The following is a 21,777-nucleotide window of genomic DNA, read 5'->3' on the forward strand; positions in this document are numbered from 1 at the left end:
GCTGTTTGTTTTTCTCCCTGCTGCCTAATGCACTTCCCACTCGCCCATCCTGCTGCCAGGTGCCTTTCTCAAAAACGGGACATGGGTTTAAAGGAGCTGCTTGCATTGCAAAAGTGGATTTGGGGCGAGCAGGCGAGAGTAAGCCAGGGCAAGCGAGGAGAAGCGTGTGTCTCAGCAATGGCTTGTGCCCAATGGAATGGCAGGCAGGGAGTCCAACAGGAGGAGAAATAAATAAATAAAATAAAAAAAATAAAAAAATATTTATACCCTGCCCATCTGGCTGGATTTCCCCAGCCACTCTGGGCAGCTTCTAACACAATATTAAAATACAGTAATGCATCAAACATTAAAAGCTTCCCTAAACAGGGCTGCCTTCAGATGTCTTCTAAAAATCTGGTAGTTGTTCTCTTTTACATCTGATGGGAGGGCGTTCCACAGGGTGGGCGCCACCACCGAGAAGGCCCTCTGTCTGGTTCCCTGTAACTTGGCTTCTCGCAGTGAGGGAACCGCCAGAAGGCCCTCGGCGCTGGACCTCAGTGTCCGGGCTGAACGATGGGGGTGGAGGTTTCTCATTGCTTTTCTCCCAAGAAGCAAGTGTCTTTTAATTTTGTGACTGCTGTCACCATCTGCAGTGATCACGGACCCCAAGAAGGTAAAATCTCTCACTGCCTCCATTTCTTCCCCTTCTATTTGCCAGGAGGTGATGGGACCAGTGGCCATGATCTTCGTTTTTTTGACTTTGAGCTTCAGACCATATTTTGTGCTCTCCTCTTTCACCCTCATTAAAAGGTTCTTTAATTCCTCCTCACTTTCTGCCATCAAGGTTGTGTCAATACTGGGGCTTTATTAAGGCTGCGGAGCCATCTGACCACAGCAAAGTGGCAAACAACAGCAGCCACCTGCATTGCAAGGCGCTGGATTGGACGACCGCTGGCGTCACTTCCAGTTCTGCACTTCTGTGATTCTGTGAAGGTCACGGCAAAGGCAGCCCTTCTCAGACAAGTCCCTCTGTCCTACGCCGGGAGAGAGACTGGGGAGAAATCACAGCAAAGAGGAGGAGGAGCACAGCAGTTCGGAGGAAGGCTGGTGAAGACAGGGGAGCCTTGGCAAAGAGGGATGGGGACCTAGCCTTCTGCCGGGGGCGCTGGGACTCCAGAGTAAAGATGCAGGGCAGCCTGGGCGTAGCTGCGACCTTGAGGATGCAGCAGAAGGTGGGATGTTGAGGCCAGTTTGTACAGCATCTGGGAGCTTTCGCTTCCTCCTCTGCCTGCCATCTGTTTAAGGGGATTGCAGAGAGAGAGAGAGAGAGAGAGAGAGAGAGAGAGAGAGAGAGAGAGAGAGACGCTGACCCATGCCTGTCTCCCGGAAAGGGATGCTTAGAGCCTGTTTATCACAGACGTTGGGAGGGAAGAGAGAGCCAGTCTCCTAGCAGAAGCGGTCAGAGCAAGGGGACAGGGATGCTCAGCCCTTTGCAGACGAGGCAGAAGGAAGACAGCTTCCCTGCTTACAGAGAAACCACACATGCCCCCACCCAAAGACATCAATGCCATACAGATTTTTTCCCTCTGGCACCCGGGACCTAGGTGGCAGGAGTGTGTGTGAACCCAACACCACAGGCGCAAGGTGTGTTTCTGCAGCATGCCGGAACAAAGAAGGGCCTGCTGGATGAGGCTAGTGGCCCATTAAGTCCAGCATCCTCACAGGAGGCCCATTATGGGAAACCTGCTGGCAGGACCCAAGCCCAAGAGCTCTCTGCCCCCCCCCCCCCGCTGGTGGTTTTCAGCAACTGGCATTCAGAAGCATTGCTCCCCAAAACTGTGGGGGCACAGCAGAGGCATCTTGGGTGCTAAGATGAGCAGAGGGTGTCTTCTTAGTTGTCCCTTTGCCCTCAGAGGCTCGGGGTGTGTGTGTGTGGTCTAAGCAGAGAGGGCCTTCTCTGTGGTGGCCCCTAAGCTGTATGACTCCCTCCACACCTCCAATGAAGGGGCCTCCCTCGCCTGGCACCTTCATTGCACAGCTTCCAGAGGATGCTGAAGACACACCTGTTCACACCAGGCTTATGACACCTCAGGTGTATGGTTTTTAGGAAGCATCTTATTTTTGAAAGTTGTTTTAAACACAATGTTGTTGTTTTTTAAAAAAAATATTGTGCAAGACTATGTTCTGATACTAATGGTATGTTTCATACATTTCAAGCACATGCAGAGTGCCTTCCCAGAGAATTCTGGGCCCTGTACTTCATTAAGGGTTGCTGGGAATCGCAACTCTGCATGTGGTAATGTCCAGAATTCTCTGGGTGAAAAACTGAACTTTGAAGGTATATTGTGTACACAATTTTTAATGTATTTTTAACCTGTTGGGACCCGCCCAGAGTGGCTGGGGAAACCCAGCCAGATGGTCGGGGTAGAAATAATAATTTTTTATTATTATTATTATTATTATTATTATTATTATTATTATTATTATTATTATTCAGCCCAAAATGCAATGTGAAATCAGACTAGCCTACGGACCCCAAAAATGTACCATTTGGCAAGCAGCATAGTTGCATCAAATTTATCCTCTGTGCCTTTGTAAGGGAATGCTCCCTTAATCAGACTTAATAATAATAATACTAATAATTTTTATTTATAGCCCGCCCTCCCCAGCCAAGGCCGGGCTCAGGGCGGCTAACAAGCAATAATAAAAATAAGTTGATGAAGGACTGAGGCTCCCTGGCCAGCTTGACACTGTGATCTGAAATTCTTATGATGAGCCATTCCCAAATCTAATACCACATATGCAAACAGAGCTCAGCTTTATCCCTCTGAATAGATGTGAAATTGCGGGTGGGCTATCCATAAAGCCTGACCAAAACATACCTCCATAAACCAGCTATTAATGGGACTTTATCAGTGATGTCTCCCTCCCTCTTTTCATGGCAGGGTCCCAAATATATCTCTCCCCCCCCCCACCTTTGTCATTTTATAGTTGCAACAGGTCACAACCAAAGAGCAGGACCAAACCAAATGCATTATGCCAAAGCAGCTAGCCAAGCAAACGAACGACAGGTCTCTCAGGCAAGTGAGCCCAGCTGCATTTTGCACAAGAGAGCGAAAGAGAGCCTGGGGAGCAATCTGACTTTGCTCAGCATCCCTCCCACCCCAAAAGGAAACACAGCTTCTTCAGCAAACACCCCCCCCCCCCCCAAATGCAGAGAAAGCAAAACTGGGGACTCCACCCCTCCCTACCTTCTATGGGTTTCGGTACAAAATGTGATGATGGTTTGGTCTTTTTCACCCGGTTCCCCTTCATAATCTGCCCTTCTTTATTGAGCCCCAAGAACCAGGCTCTCCCGGATTCCTGCTGCCGGTACAGCGTAGAGGAATATATAACGTAGTAGTTTTCAAAAACGGACTCCTTAAATTTGCACTCTGGCGTGAAGATGTCCTGCAGCGAGGAAGAGAACAAAAGAGGGGGAGAGGGATTAATGCAGAGTCACTCCAGAGCAGGCGCCGGCCAAGAGATAATCTGTGTACCTCTTAGCGTAATCTCTTTAATGAACAGAAAATAAAATTAAAAGAGGCAGCCCCAGCCTCCAACAGCTGAGCAGAATCTCAAGAACCAGTTGCTTGAAAGATGCAACATTCAGCTGCATCGCATGTTCGCAAATTCTCGTGGTGTGAGAGAGGGCCAGGACCCCCAGAGTCTCTCACTGCTCGGAGGTGAGAGAACCATAGAATTGTAAAGGGACCCTGAGGGTCATCTAGCCCAACCCGCTGCAACCTTGGCATTAGAAGCACCACACTCTAAGCAACTGAGCTATCCAGAATCAGGATGCTGTGCACCCGTACAGGAACATAAGAAGCTGCCTTCGAGCCCACTGGGTTTCAGGCAGGAGCCTCCAGAGTCTGCCTGGAGGTGCCCCTCAAGGGGTGACCTTGGGCCAGTTGCTATCTCTTAGCCCAGCCTACCTCACAGGGTTGCTGTGGGGATGGAAGGGGGAGGAAGAGGAGAACCACGGACGCCACTTTGAGATCCTTGGAAGGAAAAGGTGGAATATGCATGCAATAAAGTGGAATAAAGTGGAGGGGGGGGGGCTGAACCCGGGACCTTCTGCTCACAAGGCAGATATTCTATCCCCAATGCTGTGGTCGTTCCCAGCTGCAATTCAACCATAGCTGTCAACCTTCCCTTTTTTTGCGGAAAATTCCCGTATTCCAGCACCGTTTCCAACTGCTATCCCGGATTGTTATATATCCCATAGACTGTCCCCGGGGGCAGGTGAGGCTGCTGATCCCTTATTTTCAAGGCTGCTGATCCCTTATTTTCAAATCTGAAAGTTGACAGCTATGAATCCAACAAGGGTGTTTTGATTTATACACCATGAGATCATAAAAACAAACAAATACACAAATAAATAAATAACAACAATGAAGCAGGAAACTCAAGAAAAGTTCACAACAGCTGAAAACACACAGAAAGCATGAATATACTAAAACAGGTTAAAATTCACATCAAGTGTTTCAGCATCTGGACAGGGTCATCGAAACAAGAATTTTAGCAGGTGCCAAAAAGAGAGCAGGCAAAGGTATCCGCTTGATATCAATAGGCAGGGAGTTCCAGAGAATAGGCAGGGGCTGCCAGACTAAAAGAACAAGTTCCTTACAGATGTGGAATGGGTATTACGTGGCAGCTGTGGCAGTGCTAATTCCATGCACCCAAGCAGTGCGGTGGACGCATGTGGGATGTCGACTTTATACCCCAACAGCAACACCTTGAACTCGGTCCAGTAGCAATTCGGAAACCAGCGCAGGACTCTGAGCGCAGGTGTCGTTAGCTGACAAGGCCTCCCTCCTGTCAGCAATCGCGCTGCAGCATTCTGCACTAACTGCAAGCTCTGGATCAAGCACGAGGGAAGTTCCACACAGAGCGCATGGCAGTAGTCCAATCCCCTCCCCCCAAATTATTATTATTATTATTTTGTCCCTGGAGAAAGCAGGCAAGTGGATTTGCAGATCCCCTGAAAAAGTCTCACTGCAGCCCCCAAAGCCTGCTCCCCAACAAGCAGAACTGGCAGAGCTGTCAACCTGTTTGAGACTTCTCCGTTGATTGATGGCCTGCCACTTAACCAACCGACTGATGGAATTGATTAAACCGAAATTAATTTGCATTTTGCTCAAAGCTTCAATCCGGGGAGCTTTTTACAGAGACAAACGTGTGAGATAACAGGCAATTTAAGCAAACAATTTATCGTGGAAAGGAGGAGGGGCTTTCTCTTATCCCAAGTACACACTAGAAGCAAAGGAGCGTTTTTTAAGGTGCCCCACTGATTAAAATGGAATAACGCCAGCTAAGCAATTTAAGCTTTATAGGTGATTAATCTACCAGTTAAAAAACTGGAGGTCTACAAGTGGCTGGGTATAGTTTAAAAAAACGTAATCTAAAAGGCATCAGATGTACCAGTACTGACTTTACACACACACACCCCCTCCCCAAACACCACCTTGGCTGGGTGAAAAAAGGCAAATCAGGAAATGAATTGAAAACAAAACTGCCAATATCATAATGGTGTTGTACAAATCTATGGTTCAACCGCATTTGGAATCTTGTGTCCAGTTCTGTTCGCCTCGCCTCAAAAAGGAGATTTTAGGGTTTGGAAGGGTTCAGAAAAAGAACGAAAGATCTTTCTCCCCAGTTCTCTCTCCCCATAAACCTTGCAATGCCTATGAGAACAATGTCTGAATGCAAGTGACATGCGGAAAGGACTCTTATGAACCGAAAAAGGAGATGTTATGCGTACCTTTGCCATTCATGAAAATATTTAAATAAATAAAAAAATTAGGAAAAAAGATAAGGGCGACCAAAATGATGGAGTCAAAACAAAAAAAATTCCTTCCAGTAGCACCTTAAAGACCAACTAAGTCAGTTCTTGGTATGAGCTTTCGTGTGCATGCACACTTCTTCAGATACACTGAAACAGAAGTTACCAGACCCTTCTATATAGTGAGAAGGTGGGGAGGGGTATTACTCAGAAGGGTGGTGGGAATGGGTGATTGGCAGATAGCTGTGATGAGCCTGTTGACGACTCTTAACGACTGCAATAGGTCTTACAGGAAGAAGCGAGGGGTGAAAAGGTGAAAAATGGCTTTGTCATGTATAATGAGATAAGAATCCAAGGTCTTTGTTCAGACCAGGTTTCTCAATGGTTTTAAGTTTGGTGATAAGTTGTAATTCAGCAGCTTCTCTTTCCAGTCTATTTCTGAAATTCCTTTGTAGTAAAACAGCTACTTTGAGATCTTGTATAGAATGTCCTGGGAATGATGGAGGGAAATGATGGAGGGAAAGGAGCTACTCCCCTTTGAGGGAACGTGGCCACGTTTGGGACTTTTTAGTTTAGAGAAGTGGCAAGTAAGAGGTGAATCCTAGAATGGTAGAGTCGGAAGGGACCCCAAGGGTCATCTAGCCCAACCCCCTGAAATGCAGGACTCTCAGCATGAGGGCTCCTGACCAGTTTGAAACCCCACCAGACCCTGCTTAGCTTTGCAAAGGCGGAAACAGAATTGCAGCAACGAGAAGAGTGTGTGCTGCAGGAGCTGCCTCCGTACCAAGGAAACAAATTTCCGAGCAGAGAGCACAGCTTCTTAGAATATTTGTTTTCTGTTTAGAAAAACGGCCTGGCACATTATTGAGCTTTGCAGCTCTCTCCTTTCTGGTGTGCCCCTCCCCACCCCCCCAAAAAAGCATGAGAATGCAAAACTGCACAGGAAGGCAGAATAATTGCTCCCATTGTCGCTTCACACAATGCACTCAGGACTGTATACACAGCCAATTAAAAACAAGCTTTTTATTTATTTTTAACGCATCACATCATAATCCTGAGTGCATTGAATGAAACGGCCATGAGACTCCATTTCGATGGGTGTTTCTGTATAACAGCCCCCCTTGGACTGGGGTGTGTGTGTGTCAAGCTTGACATGAGCTGAATCGTTTTTCCAAAAGTAGACCTCACGTTTGGGGTCCCTTCTGACCCTACAATTCTCTGTTTCCAGACTGCATAGATCTAAGCCTTGTCAGAATTATCATAGGCTCTCTTTCCATGTCACAAATAGCATTTAATGCTGGGTTTAGAAATTCACCATCTCCTTTCTTATAAGACAAAGCCATTTGTTTGGGTCCTGCTCTCTGGAACATGAGAAAACAAGCTCGCTGCATCTTCCGTGGGACAGGCCTTTAATAATAATAATTTATTATTTGTACCCCACCCATCTGGTTGGGTTTCCCCAGCCACTCTGGGTGGCTTCCACGGAGACCAAAAATACACTAAAATGTCACACATTAAAAACTTCCCTGAACAGGGCTGCCTTAAGATGTCATCTGAATGTCAGGCAGTTTATCTCTTTGACATCTGGTGGGAGGGCATTCCACAGGGCGGGTGCCACCACCGAGAAGGCCCTCTGTCTGGTTCCCTGTAGCTTTGCTTCTCACAGGGAGGGAACTGCCAGAAGGCCCCCGGCGCTGGACCTCAGTGTCTGGGCTGAACGATGGGGGTAGGGACACTTCTTCAGGTCTACTGGACCAAGGCCATTTAGGGCTTTAAAGGTCAGCACCAACACTTTGAATTGTGCTTGGAAACGTACTGGGAGCCAATGTAGGTCTTTCAGGACTGGTGTTATGTGGTCTCGGCGGCCACTCCCAGTCACCAGTCTAGCTGCCACATTCTGGATTAATTGCAGTTTCCAGGTCACCTTCCAAGGTAGCCCCACGTAGAGCACATTGCAGTAGTCCAAGCGGGAGATAACCAGAGCATGCACCACTTTGGTGAGACAGTCTGCGGGCAGGGAGGGTCTCAGCCTTTATTGAAAACTTCCTCCAAGGAACTCAGAGCGGTGTTCATAATTCCCTCTTCCCTTTGGCCTCACAAGACAAGTTGGGGGAAGAAAAAGATCGACAGGCCCAAAGTCACGCAGTTCACCTTTGTGGCTGAGAAAGGATTTGAACCCGGATTTCCCCAGCTCTCTGCTGCTGGCCAGTCCTGCCCCAGGCCCAAGGAATTTTGCAAGCTGAAGGACGGCTCAGTTTCAACCACGAAATGACCGCTGGGATACAGCAGCTCCCCTGGCTTATTTTATATCCCTTGATTTAAAGGGATGCAGCTTGCAGTTAAATTTAATTGGTGGAGACAGTTTGAAAATGGACACTGCTTAAAATTCCTCTTTGCCTGGAACCCATAAGGTCCCAACAAACCCCTTTTCTCTTTCGCTCTCATTCCAGACCACAAGCTGTTTGGTTTACAACCCCAGGAGAGATTCAGTTATTGTTCAATTGAGGAATGCATTGTTCCCATCTGCACCCTGCTTATAGATCCCATTTACTGCACAGATGTCTGGAGGAAGGTTGGAGGGAATTAGCTTCACTTTCCAAGGTGGAGGAAACATCAGGCACCACCCTGGACTAGCCATAGAAGCTGGGCACAGCCTGCTGGATCAGGCCAATGGCCCATCTAGTCCAGCATCCTGTGGAAAACCCGCAAGCAGGATTCGAACACAAGAGCAACTCTCACATCCTGCAGATTCCAGCAACTACGGAGGCAGAGCAAAGCGATGTTGGCTATTAGCAGTCGATAGCCATCTCCTTCACAAATTGGCCTAATCCTCTTTTAAAGCCACCCAAGTTGATGGCCAGCATTGCCTCCGGTTGCAGTGAGTTCCATGGGTTCTACCACTACTACGACGACCCCTTGAGATTTTGGATTTTTGCATGAGCTTTTTCGGCAGTGGAGACTTGGCTTTTTGCCACGAGGTCATGGCCGAGAATCACACGGAAACCGCATGGAAGATGGAGCGAGCTTGTTTTCTGCTGCTCCAGGGATTGGCACCCAAAGGACAAGAAGAGAGATTCTGAGTAAAGTTCAGGATGAATTTCTACATGGTCAGGACTGTTTCACAGGGGAATGGACTCCTTCAGAAGGTGGGGGGTTTTAATGCAGAGTTTGGATGGCCATCTTTCAGGGATTCTTGACCCGTGATTCCTGCATTGCAGGGGGTTGGGCTAGATGACCTTTGGGTCCCTTCCAACTCGACAGTTCTATGATCCTATGACATTTGTGGCAAGAGACCAGGCTGCCGGCCAAGTCGCAATTTTGGCCCATCAGCTTCTGATAGACTGGAGTTAGCTGACCAGAGGCCTCCTGGCTTCTCTCCAAACCACAAGCTGGAGGAGAGCCTTTCTTTTTCGCAAATTCATTCTCTTCCTTCCCCAGCACTGCCGGCCTCAAAGCCCAATTTCAGAGCTGTCAAAAGCAGAACTGGGGATTCAATTTTCCCTGTCACTGAAACTTTCACCCCCCCCCCAACCCCTGCCCAACCCCTCCTCGCTGCGTTCAGATTATTAAAATTTTGACAACCCACTGACAAGACGGCCACGTTGGACCAATTAACTGGTGGCCTTTGGGTTGAAAGCTCCGGGTGGGGCAGGGGATGGTTCTCCGGGGCTGGACGTGGGGCTCTAAAGCGAAGAGAAATGACACACCATCTGACAGCCTGTTTTGTTGTGGGTGCGCAATCGCACACATTGCACGCCGTGTAATAGGTGCGCCTCCTTTCAAGATTTCTGTGCACGACTGCTGAGTTTTGGTGAGAGCAAAGGGAGGCCGGAGCAATTCTGACATTACACTACGCAAGGCCTTAAATCCAGACCAGCACTTGCTGGGGCATAAGGAGATCAGAAAGAATACATTTTGATGCTTTTGTTTTTAAAAATGTACATATATAGCAACCCTTCATCTGAGGAGAACAGGAATCGTTGCTATGGAATCATTGTATTGTATATTCAGAAAAGGGCAGCCCAAATGAAGCTGAATGCTGGAAGAAGATTCAGGACGGATAAATGGAAGGATTTCATCATGCGGCACATAGGTAAACTATGGAACTCCCTGCCACAGGAGGCAGTGATGGCCACCAACTTGGATGGCTTTGAAAGAGGATTAGACCAATTCAGGGAGGAGGAAAGGGCTATGTATGAGTGTGCTCTGCTTCAACAGTTGCAGGCAGAAATGCTTCCGAATCTCAGTTCATCCATCATCATCATCATCATCATCATCATCATCATCATCATCATTATTTCCATATTCCTTATCTCCATTCCTTTCTTTATTCTATCTCATATATTCTTTATCTAACTTGCAAATTGTGGGGTTTAGCCAAAGCCTGTCCAGGTTTTTACTGGTGGACAATGTTTAATTAAATATCCTTTACAAATTCCCCATTCTTTTCTATACCTTTGAGTTGGCTGTCTCCTAATTATCTCTTGTCCATTTTGCTAATTCGAGATATTCAAACAATTTCTCCTGTCGTTCCGCTTTTGACAGTATCATTTCGCCTTTCCATTTTTTGGCGACCAGTATTCTTGCCGCTCTTGCAGCATATAAGAATATTCTTCTTTTCCCCCTTAGGATCCTTTTCTAAATGCTCACAGACTGGCGGTGGAATTATCTGTTCTGGGACCTCCCCTGCCAATTTTCCCACTGAGGCATCTGGTCAGTCACAGGATGCTGGACTAGGTGGGCCATTGGCCTCATCCTGCAGCTGATCTTCTTCTGTTCTCAAGTGCTGGATGCGTCCCCGGAAGCCGCTCAGTTTTTTAAAAAACGAAGAGACCGTCCCTCCTGCTCGGGACAGGACCATCTGCTTCCCGCAAAAAGGGGGTCTCACTCAATCTGTCTTTCACCTCCCACCATTTTAAGCCATTCCCCCCCCCCGCGCCCTGCAAAATGCCAGACATGCAGCAAATCCCCCCCCCCCCCCCCCGCGCGCTGCTTTGAGCTGGAACAAGACTTGGCTCCTTCCCCAGGTTCTTTCGATACTCGTCTCCACACTTCAGGGATGGATCTCTGGCTGCTACTTTAATTGGACAGAAATACAACTTCCTTCTCCAATCTCCCCCTCACCACTTCTGCTTCTTCCTTTTTCACACACACACTCCAAAAAAAACCCCACCACGCTGAGGCACATGGCATGGAAACCAATCTGCGATCAAAAGAGGCTTAGCGTCAAGGTTTTCTCCAAACTGCCGGGTGGGTTTTGCCGACGGGAGTGATTTTTCGCAGTGAGCCAGAGGGAGTCAAGGTCACTTTCAAAAGCGATTCCTTCCTTCCAGATGGCAGCTCAAGGTACAGGGCCTGCATCTCATAGAATCCAAGTTGGAGGGGACCTTCAGGGGTCATCTAGCTCAACCCCTGCAATGCAAGAATCTCAACTAAAGCATCCCTGGCAGATGGCCACCCAGGCTCTCTTTAGGAACATCCAAAGAAGGCGAGTCCACAACCTCCCGAGAGAGACTGTTCCACCATCAAACAGCTCTTACTGTCAGAACATTCTTCCTGGCGTTGAGTAGGAATTGTGCTGGCCCCAGGGGTAACCCATGAAACGCGGCGGTCCTGGACTGGTCCAGAATCCAAGGGTTCCGCTGGGAGTCAGTCCGACAGGGCCAAGGCAGGACACAAGGCAGGAAACCAGGCAAGGACAGACACAGGATCTCAGGCAGGATCTGGCATTGCTCCCACAACCTGAGGCAGGGTCCGACAGCCTTTTATCTCTGATGGGGTAGTGGCCGGTCCTGATCCCCCGGCGACTCGCCTCCCTGTTTCGCCTAAAGGTGAGCACTCCTCCTGCAAGTACTCCTTCTCTCGGACCTCAGTCTCTGCAGCTCGGGAGACGTCGGTGGGTTACTAGACCCAGAGGCCGCCTCAGCCTCCCCTGACCCAACCGGTAGTGGAGCAGCTGTAAGTGATGGCCCAGCTGGAGGCAACGAGGTCATCCCCACATCTGGAGCCAGGGCAGGCTCAGGCCCTGGACCTGGCCCAGCTGGGGTTTGTTGCAGGGGAACCTGTGCAGACTGGGGCTCTTCTGGATCAGCCCCCAGGCTTGGTTCAGGTGATGCCTGAGGCAAAGGATCCGGTGCAGACTGAGTCTCTTCTGGGTCCGAGTCCCAGGCCATCACAGGAATCTCCTGAAAAGGACCTGAAGGCCAGCTTGTTCCATCCTCCATGTGACGGCTCTTCAGATATCTGAAGGGGGCTCGCATTCCACCTCTTTGACTTCTCTTCTCCAGGGTAAACTTGATCTGTGTGGAACTGGAAGGGCCACTGGCTGATCCAGAAAGGCCCTTAAGAACCTAAGAAGATCCTGCTGGATCAGGCCAGTGGTCCATCTAGTCCAGCATTCTGTTCTCACAGTGGACAACCAGATGCCCATTAGGAGAAACCCCCAAGCAAGACCAAAGCCACACAGCAACTGTGGCCTCCAGCAACTGGCATTCAGAAGCATTGCTGTCCCAACTGTGGAGTCAGAGCTTGGTCACTGTGGTGAGTAGCCATCAGTAGCCGTCTCCCCTGCCATGAATTTGTCTAACCCCCTTTCACAGCCATCCAAGTTGGTGGCCATCACTGCCTCCTGTGGCAGGCAGTTCCATAGTTTAACACAGGATGAAATCCTTCCATTTATCTGTCCTGAATTTTCTCCCAGCATTCAGCTTCACTTGGGTTGCCCTTTTCTGTACACACAAGACAATGATGCCATGGCAACGATTCCTGTTCTCCTCAGAAGAAGGCTTCCTATATACAGTGGTAGCTCGGGTTAAGTACTTAATTCGTTCCAGAGATCCATTCTTAACCTGAAACTGTTCTTAACCTGAAGCACCACTTTAGCCTATGGGGCCTCCTCCTGCTGCTGCTGCTGCGCCGCCAGAGCACGATTTCTGTTCTCATCAAGCCATCTGAAGGGAAGTTTTTAAATGTTTAATGTTATATTATGTTTTTATATATGTGTTGGAAGCCGTGCAAAGAGTTGTTGGGGCAACCCAATAAGATGGGTGGAGTATTATTATTATTATTATTATTATTATTATTATTATTATTAACACCCCTATTTTCAGTGGAGAAATGTTGGAGGGTATGGTTGTGGCTTCCTCCTCCTGCTCCCTGGCCTGACAAAGCAAGCCGCATCATCAGGCCATGATTTATCAGCCAGCTTGCACTGACTGCTCTCTTCTTGCCACCCCAGAACAATTCACCCATTTGATGAACACGGCTTTAGAAAATCGAGGGCTTCCACCCACAGCAATCCCTTCCTGTCTTCAAAACACGAGAGGCAGCTTTGCCCTGGGAACAAGCCACCCCTTTCATCTTCCAGCTGCGGGGAAAAATAAATATCTGCCAACTCGGAGGAACGGGGCAATGGGGCTGGGAATGGCTTGCCGAGCGTGGGAGTGGGTGGCATCTGAAATCTCAACCAGCCTTGGGCTCACAAAAAGAATCTATTTCAAGATCAAGACTTGCGTTAGGAAACCAAAAGTGACTCGAGGTGGCAGCAGGAGGGGTGCCACTTGGAATGCTCTTCCTACAATTATATTGCAGGTTAATTAACATTCCTGAATCCCATTAGCGTTCCTCTTTGCCACTACCGTGCAATGCTGGTTAGACTTAGAAACGGCACTTTTTGGGGTAGGAGAGGCAGGCAGATCTGATCCGTTGCAGGTAGACAAATGAGTAATAATAATAATAATAATAATAATAATAATAATAATAATAATTTATTATTTATACCCCACCCATCTGGCTGAGTTTCCCCAGCCACTCTGGGCGGCTTCCAATCAAGTGTTAAAAACAATACAGCATTAAATATTAAAAACTTCCCTAAACAGGGCTGCCTTCAGATATCTCTTAAAGATAGGATAGCTGCTTATTTCCTTGACATCTGATGGGAGGGCGTTCCACAGGGCGGGCGCCACCACCAAGAAGGCCCTCTGCCTGGTTCCCTGTAACCTCACTTCTCACAATGAGGGAACCGCCAGAAGGCCCTCAGAGCTGGACCTCAGTGTCTGGGCAGAACGATGCGGGTGGAGATGCTCCTTCAGGTATACTGGGCCGAGGCCTTTTAGGACTTTAAAGGTCAGCACCAACACTTTGAATTCTGGTCGGAAACGTACTGGGTGCCAATGTAGGTCTTTCAGGACCGGTGTTATGTGGTCCTGGCGGCCTCTCCCAGTCGCCAGTCTAGCTTCTGCTAGACTGTAAAGGTAAAGGGACCCCTGACCATTAGGTCCAGTCGTGGCCGACTCTGGGGTTGTGGCACTCATCTCACTTTACAGGCCGATGGAGCCGGCATACAGCTTCTGGGTCATGTGCCCAGCATGACTAAGCCGCTTCTGGCGAACCTTCCCGCCAGAGTGGTACCTATTTATCTACTTGCACTTTGACATGCTTTCGAACTGCTAGGTTGGCAGGAGCAGGGACCGAGTAATGGGAGCTCACCCCCTCGTGGGGATTCAAACTGCCGACCTGCTGATTGGCAAGTCCTAGGCTCTGTGGTTTAACCCACAGCACCACCCGCGTCCCTTCGCCACCAAATCTACACTGAGTTGTGAAGTTTGCTGAGCCAATCTCTCTCTCTGTGTGTGTATGACTGACTCTCTCTCTCTCTCTCTCTCTCTCTCTCTCTCTCTCTTTCCATTCCCACCTCACAGGGTTGTTGTGAAGCCAGAATGGGGGAGCAAAAGAACCATGAGCACGACTTAAAAGAACTCAGAGGGAGGGCGAGCTAAAATAAACGAACCTACAATATCGAAACAAAACTGTTCCCATTTCTTCAAGCAGAATTATTTGCATTGATCATGGAGTTTTCTGTTGAAATACCATTGGCTCTGATTCCTCGCGAGGAGAAAACTGTCTGTTCAGGGAAGCACAGTTCTTCCGTAGCTGAGCCTGAGGAGCAAGGCAGACCTGGGAACTTTCCTGGGAGTACGTCACATGAAATTCTCTTCTCTATTAGCAAGAGGACCCCTTGCAAAACGAGCAAACAGCCTCCCTAGCAAGTGCATGGACTTTTTATTAAATAAAGAAGAAGTCTGATATGATAGATGCAAACGGATTAGCAAGGATGGCTCAAGCAAGCCCAGATCTGTCTCTGTGCAGATCTTCATTTGCCCCGAGCTGGCTAGTGGCACTCTGGATGAATCTCTCCTTCACAAGGTCCCTTAGTTCCAGACTAGTTGTGGTCCCAACGAAGCTGAATGATGGAAGAAAGTTCAGGGTGGATGGAAGAATGCATATCTTCACACGGCACATGGTCAGACTGAGGAATTTGCTGCCAGGGGGCAGTGATGGCCACCAACTGGAATGGCTCTTGAAGACACATTCGTGAAAGATGAAGCTCTCAGTGCCTACTAGGCAAGATGGCTACGGTTTAACACCAGTGTCGGAGGCACTGGGGGTTCAGAAGTGGAGGCAGAGATGAGCCATCCTGGCTAGGAGCCATTAACAGTCCTCACCTCCTCTATGGATTCATCCAACCCTCAATTTAAGCCATCCAGGTTGGTGGCCATCACTGTGGGAGGGAGTTCCATAGTGTAACTCTGTGCTGCTTAAAGGAGGACTTTCTGTTATCTAACCCAGGCATAGGCCAACTCAGCCTTCCAGATGTTTTGGGACTACAACTCCCATTATCCCTAGCTAACAGGACCAGCGGTCAGGGATGATGGGAGTTGTAGTCCCAAAACATCTGGAGGGCCGAGTTGGCCTATGCCTGGCCTAACCTGAGTCTTCCAATGGTCAGCTTCCTTGGAAGTCCATGAGTTCTAGAGTTAGGAGACAGGGTGGAAAAGCTCTCTTTATCCATTTTCTCCAGGCCACACATATACAGTGGTACCTCGCAAGACGAATGCCTCGTAAGATGAAAAACTTGCAGAACGAAAGAGTTTTTCGTTTTTTGAGTTGCTTCGCAAGACGGATTTCCCTATGGGCTTGCTTCGCAAGACGGAAACATCTTGCAAGTTTGTTTCCTTTGTCTTGCAAGTTTGTTTCCTTTTTCTTGAAACCGTGCATTTACTTCAAGGAGCAACTCATAGCACGCGGTGTGGTTGCCTTTTTTGAGGTTTTTGAAGACTTACTTTGGTGATTTTTGAAGCTTTTCCAAAATCCGTGCTTCGCAAGACGAAAAAACTCGCAGAACGAATTAATTTCGTCTTGCGTGGTACCACTGTATATTTTAAAAACAAATTTCTATCATGTCATCACTTGGATGAATTGCTTTCAAACTAAAAAGGGCCAAATGCTGCAACCTTTCCTCTTACGGGAGTCACTCCACGCCCTCAGACATTTTAGCTGCCCTTTTCTGAACCTTTTCCAGTCCTACAATATCCTCTCTGAGGCGAGGTGACCAGAACGGTGCGGCGTATTCCTTGCACCACAGTTAATTGGGGATGGGGGTTGGCTGGTGCACCTCGAAGTCATTCCCTCCCTCCCGAAGCCACCGTTCTTCCTCTGCCCCCTAAATTAATCCCAGAGGGTGCTTTTCACTTGGTGGGAGGGCAGGGGAGGCAGTATTATGTAAAAACCATAAATATTCATGCAGATTCTGAGGGATCCCATTCTGGCTGCCTCGACACCAGCATTAGCATTTCTGCTTTTTTGTCAGCAAACCTGAATTGATTTTTGGCTCAGTTTTTAACCTTTGAGGGAAAGCCGCGGTAATGAATTTGTACTCGCTGGGCTTGTGTGCTGAGTGGGAAAATAAGTAGGCGATCGTTTTAAAGGGAAATGACAGCCTTGCTCAGGAGAGGGAGGAGCCGGTGTAACATTCCCAAGCTGATCCAGTGCTGTGCAGTTGATTTATATCCATTCTGATTAATTAAACGATCACGGAATTGTAGGTTTGGAAGGGACTCCAGGGGCCATCTAGCCCAACCCCCGGCAATACAGGAGATACAGCTACAGAATCCCTGGCCATTTGACCTCTACGTAAAAACCTCCTTCGAAGGGAGTCCATTCCTCCATCGAATGGCTCTTACTGTCAGAAAACTCTTCCTGATGTTTAGTCAAAATCTCCCCTCTTGTCATCTGAAACCATTGGTTTGGGCCCTAACATGCAGAACAGGAGAAAACAAGCTTGCTCCCTTCTTCCATGTGACAGCCCTTCAGATATTTGAAGATGGCTCTCATATCTCCTCTCGGTCTCTTCTTTTCCAGGCTAAAGATACCCAACTCCTTCGACTGTTCCTCATCAGGCTTTGTTTCCAGACCCTTGATCATCTTGGTCACCTGCCTCTGCAAACCTTCCAGCTTGTCAACATCCTTCTTAAATTGAGGCGCCCAGAACTGGACACAGGATGCCAGGTGGGGTCTGAACAAGGTGGAATAGAGATGGACTGCAAGAAGATCCAACCTCTCCATTCTGAAGGAAATCAGCCCTGAGTGCTCACTGGAAGGACAGATCCTGAAGCAGAGGCTCCAAGACTTTGGCCACCTCATGAGAAGAGAAGACTCCCTGGAAAAGACCCTGATGTTGGGAAAGATGGAGGGCACAAGGAGAAGAGGACGACAGAGGACGAGATGGTGGGACAGTGTTCTCGAAGCTACCAGCATGAGTTTGACCAAACTGCGGGAGGCAGTGGAAGACAGGAGGGTCTGGCCTGCTCTGGTCCAGGGGGTCACAACTAAATGACTAAACAACAACAACATGGATTTCCTTGATCTGGACACTTGACTTCTGTTGATGCAGACTAGGAATGAATTTGCTTTTTAATAACTCCAGCAATTTCAAAATGCAAAAGGGAAAAGACCTAGATCCCCGGGAGGGGTTCCCCAAAACCTTTCCATTATTCTCCTCTTTCGATCTAGAGGTGACCCCAAAACAGCACATGGTTTCAGGAAGGAAAGACGTAATTGTTTTTGATGGTGTGCCTGGAGAACTGGACATTCCAGGTCCCTCCCACAGAAGTCAGGTCCTACTTGGCTGGAGAAGCAAAATGCTCACTGTCAGGGCGATCAATATTCCTGGGTGATTTCCAGGAGAAGAAAGAACTTTCCACTGTCTCAGCCACATCCTCCTGGAAAACATGGTGAGAACAGGACATGGGGTAGAAAGCACAATATGGTTCAGGCTCATGATCTCTGAAGGACCACATTCTCCCAGATGAAGCTGCCTGGGCTCTGAGATCCTCAGAGGAGGCCCTTCTCTCAGTCCTGCCACCCTCACAGGGATGCTTGGTGGGGAGATGGTGAGAGGCCCTTCTCAGTGGTGGCTGCTCCCAGGCAACTTTGGAACTCCCCGCCTAGGGAAGCCAGATTTGATGCCTCCTTGTTGTCCTTCTGCCAGCAGCTGGAGAAAGTTTTATTCTGACTGACTGCTTTTTAAAGTTACAGATAGGTAGCCGTGTTGGTCTGCCATAGTAAAAACAAAATAAAAAAAATTCCTTCCAGTAGCACCTTAAAGACCAACTAAGTTAGTTCTTGGTATGAGCTTTCGTGTGCATGCACACTTCTTCAGATACACTGAAACAGAAGTCACCAGACCCTTCTATATAGTGAGAAGGTGGGGAGGGGTATTACTCAGAAGGGTGGTGGGGATGGGTGATTGGCAGATAGCTGTGATGAGCCTGTTGACGACTCTTAACGACTGCAATAGGTCTTACAGGGAAAAGCAAGGGGTGAGAAGGTGAAAAATGGCTTTGTCATGTATAGTGAGATAAGAATCCAATGTCTTTGTTCAGACCAGGTCTCTCCATGGTTTTAAGTTTGGTAATAAGTTGCAATTCAGCCGCTTCTCTTTCCAGTCTATTTCTGAAATTCCTTTGTAATAGAACAGCTACTTTGAGATCTTGTATAGAATGTCCTGGGAGACTGAAGTGTTCTCCTACTGGTTTCTCTGTCTTGTGATTCCTGATGTCAGATTTATGTCCGTTTATCCTTTGGTGTAAGGTTTGGCCTGTTTGTCCAATATAGAGAGCTGAAGGACACTGTTGGCATTTGACATCTGAGTAATACCCCTCCCCACCTTCTCACTATATAGAAGGGTCTGGTGACTTCTGTTTCAGTGTATCTGAAGAAGTGTGCATGCACACGAAAGCTCATACCTAGAACTAACTTAGTTGGTCTTTAAGGTGCTACTGGAAGGAATTTTTTTTATTTTGTTTTGCTTTTTAAAGGAAGAGCTTTTACTAGTGCAGTGCTGTTTTTATTATCTGAATTTTAATATACCTGGCTTTTACGTTTTTGGTTCTGTTCAGAATTTAATTACTTTTAAACAATTATCTTAAACATGTTGTTATCTTTTTGTGTTTTATCTGTGCTGTTTTAATTTGTGGAAACTATTCTGGTCTTGGAAAATGTAGATTATAGGCTTTTAAAACACCAAAAATTAGGCCCCCAGGAAGCAGCATTGAAGTGGAGGTCATAAAAACTTAAGAAGAGCCTGGTGGATAGGGCCAAATGGAGCCTATCTAGTAGTCCAGCACCCTCTTCTCACGGTAGCAAACCAGCTGCCCCAGTGGAAAGCTCACAAGCAGGGACCCGAGGGCAAAAGCACTCTGCAGCTGAAATTTCCAGCAACTGTCATTCAGAAGCATCACTGCCTCGGACTGTGGAGGCAGAGCACAGCCATCCTGGCTAGGAGCCATCAAGAATAGCCCTCACCTCCATGTGTTTGTCCTGTTCTCTTTTGAAGCCGCCCAAGTTTGTGGCCATCGCTGCCTCCTGCACAAGGGAGCTTAATGTAGCTCTGTGCAAATGGTCAATGGTCTGCTATGTGTGCAACTCCTAAGTGCCAGGAGACTCTTGGGTATTGACATCAACTGATAGGAAGTGCCTACAGAGGGTGGTGAATACAGCAAAAGATATTATGGGCTGTCCCGTGAATCCGCTGGATGAAATAGAGGAAGAACGCTGCCTCAGGAGAGTGAAGAAAATTCTCAGGGATGATTCCCACCCTGGTCGGCACTTTCTTGATCTCCTGCCCTCAGGCAGAAGATATAGAAGCCTGATTAGTCGCACCAACAGGGTAAAGAACAGCTTCTATCCGTGGGCTGTTAGGCTGCTGAATGAAAAGATAACAACAGGGCAACTGGCTTTCGGGTTTGGTGGGTGTGCGTCAGTAAACGAGGGGAATTAAGACTAAGAGAGTTGAGTGGGGGGAGTGCTCTTGTAATCTCACTGTGTACAAGTTGTACAAGTGACAATAAAGTATTTCAAAAAGCATGAGGCCTTGAGGCCTCCTGTCAGGTGTGCTGACCCCCCTTCGCCCTAAATGAGGCAGCTCTGTTCAAACCCATTTGCACATGCACACTGCCTTGCGCTGCCTTCGCAGGGAGCGCCGCTTGCTCTCATGCACCCCCCACCTCCTGCCCCCAGAGCTGCCCTTCTTTCTTTGGCATCAGCAATCCAGGCCAGGGAAAGGTGGAGGAAACTGTTAAGGAGGAAGATCTGGAGCTCTCTCTTTCCCTTTCTCTCTCTCCTGCTAGGCGTGCGCATGAAATTGCTCCCACGTGCTCTCAGCCCAAGGTGGGGGCCTCCTCCGCTAGAAAATGGTGAGGCATGTATAATTTATAGCGCAGCCCACAAAGCTATCAAGGCAGGCGAGAGAGTCACGTCTTCCCAGCCTGGAAGGAGCCTGAATGAGCCGCTGGCATATGAAACGCTGGATTCTGTCAGGGCGCTGTCAGAAAACCATCAGCCCAACTCCAAGGATTTGGAGCGATGCTCAACTAGGAGTTGCAAGACGGACCCTCAAACGACTCGACAGCAGACGTCCTCACTCTCTTTGGCTGGAGGTTTTCAAGCCCAAGTCAGGAGGCCATCTGCAAGGGATTATTTCACTGTGATCCCTGCATTACACAGGGTTGGGCTGGATAACCTTGGGGGACCCCTTCCAACTCAGTTTTGTGATGCTGTGTGACGTTACAGATATACCTGCTTGCCAAAAGAGAAGCCCTGAATGAACCATGATTTACAGGTGTTCCGGCTAAGCTTGGACTGCAAGCTATTCAACGAAAGTCCCTGGTAATCTCCTCTTCCTTCTTCCACTGTTCTGCCAGTAAAACTTTGCGACTCTGCAGATGCCTAGAGTCCTCTGCATCCAAAGTTTCTTTTCATACCCAAGGAAACACAACTTTCATTTCACCAGAGTAGCCTCGGGGTGAGCAAGTATACAACCGATTGGCAAAGGGGGGTTCAATCCTGGAAGGGGCTGGTTTCAAAACGGCGCTGCCTCAGCTTGCATTAATTTGCTTGGCATGACAACTTGGGCCAGGGTGGTGGAGAGACGTACATCCAGGCAGCTCTCCTTGTTGACATCCTCCTATTGATTTTTGGCTAATTTGGTGTGCGCAGGCTGGGCTGTTAAGAAATGCAGGCGTTGGCTGGCTTTTGCAAACAAGCGAAGTTGCGGGGGAAAGGAGGAAGCAGGGAGGAGAGAGAATGAGGAGCGGGGAGATGACCTGGGGAATTCTTTCACACCCAAAGATGGTTTAGACTGGTGGAACAAGAAATAGCCTCCAAACTCTCCTCCATTGCCCCCTCCTAATCCACCATAAATGGCCTCGGTTTTCGTTTGAAACAAATCTCTCTCTCCCCCAACGCTGCCCCAATTAACAGCAATTCACAGAAACCTCACAAGTCTTGGAATAGTTTCATGCTCATCTTCACAAGATGACAGAGCTGCAATTTTACAGACCGAGCTGCGTAGGTTTTATTTTTTTTAACAAAAAACGCCCAGAGGATTTAGGTGTTGGGGGGGGGGGGGTTTGGAAGGCATTAATAATAAAGACGATGGCAGCAGACAGCCAGCTCAACTGGGTTTTAGCTATTAATTGATAAGGAAGCACTCTGCAGGCTAATCGGTGCTCCTGTTGTAGGAGAATGACAAAAAGGGATGTTTTCTCACCAAATAACCTTGATAGCTCTTGGGAAGAATGAAAAGGACTGAACGTCCTCATAGCGGATTAGGAAAGCTTTCTACAGCTCTCGCA

General features: G+C 48.2%; 1 protein-coding gene across 3 annotated transcripts in view; it reads right to left on the reverse strand.

Annotated features, from left to right (window-relative positions):
• FGF12 (fibroblast growth factor 12) overlaps positions 1–21,777 on the reverse strand; it is a 229,674-nt gene that overhangs the window by 3,869 nt on the left and 204,028 nt on the right. For all 3 annotated transcript variants that reach the window (XM_083739940.1, XM_083739941.1, XM_083739939.1), the window contains one exon: positions 3,231–3,429. In XM_083739940.1, the coding sequence (XP_083596066.1) occupies positions 3,231–3,429 (199 nt within the window). The remainder of the gene's footprint in view (positions 1–3,230; positions 3,430–21,777) is intronic.

This window comes from Podarcis gaigeae (genome assembly GCF_964106915.1).
Source record: "Podarcis gaigeae genome assembly, chromosome: 5".
Classification (NCBI taxonomy): Eukaryota; Metazoa; Chordata; class Lepidosauria; order Squamata; family Lacertidae; genus Podarcis; species Podarcis gaigeae.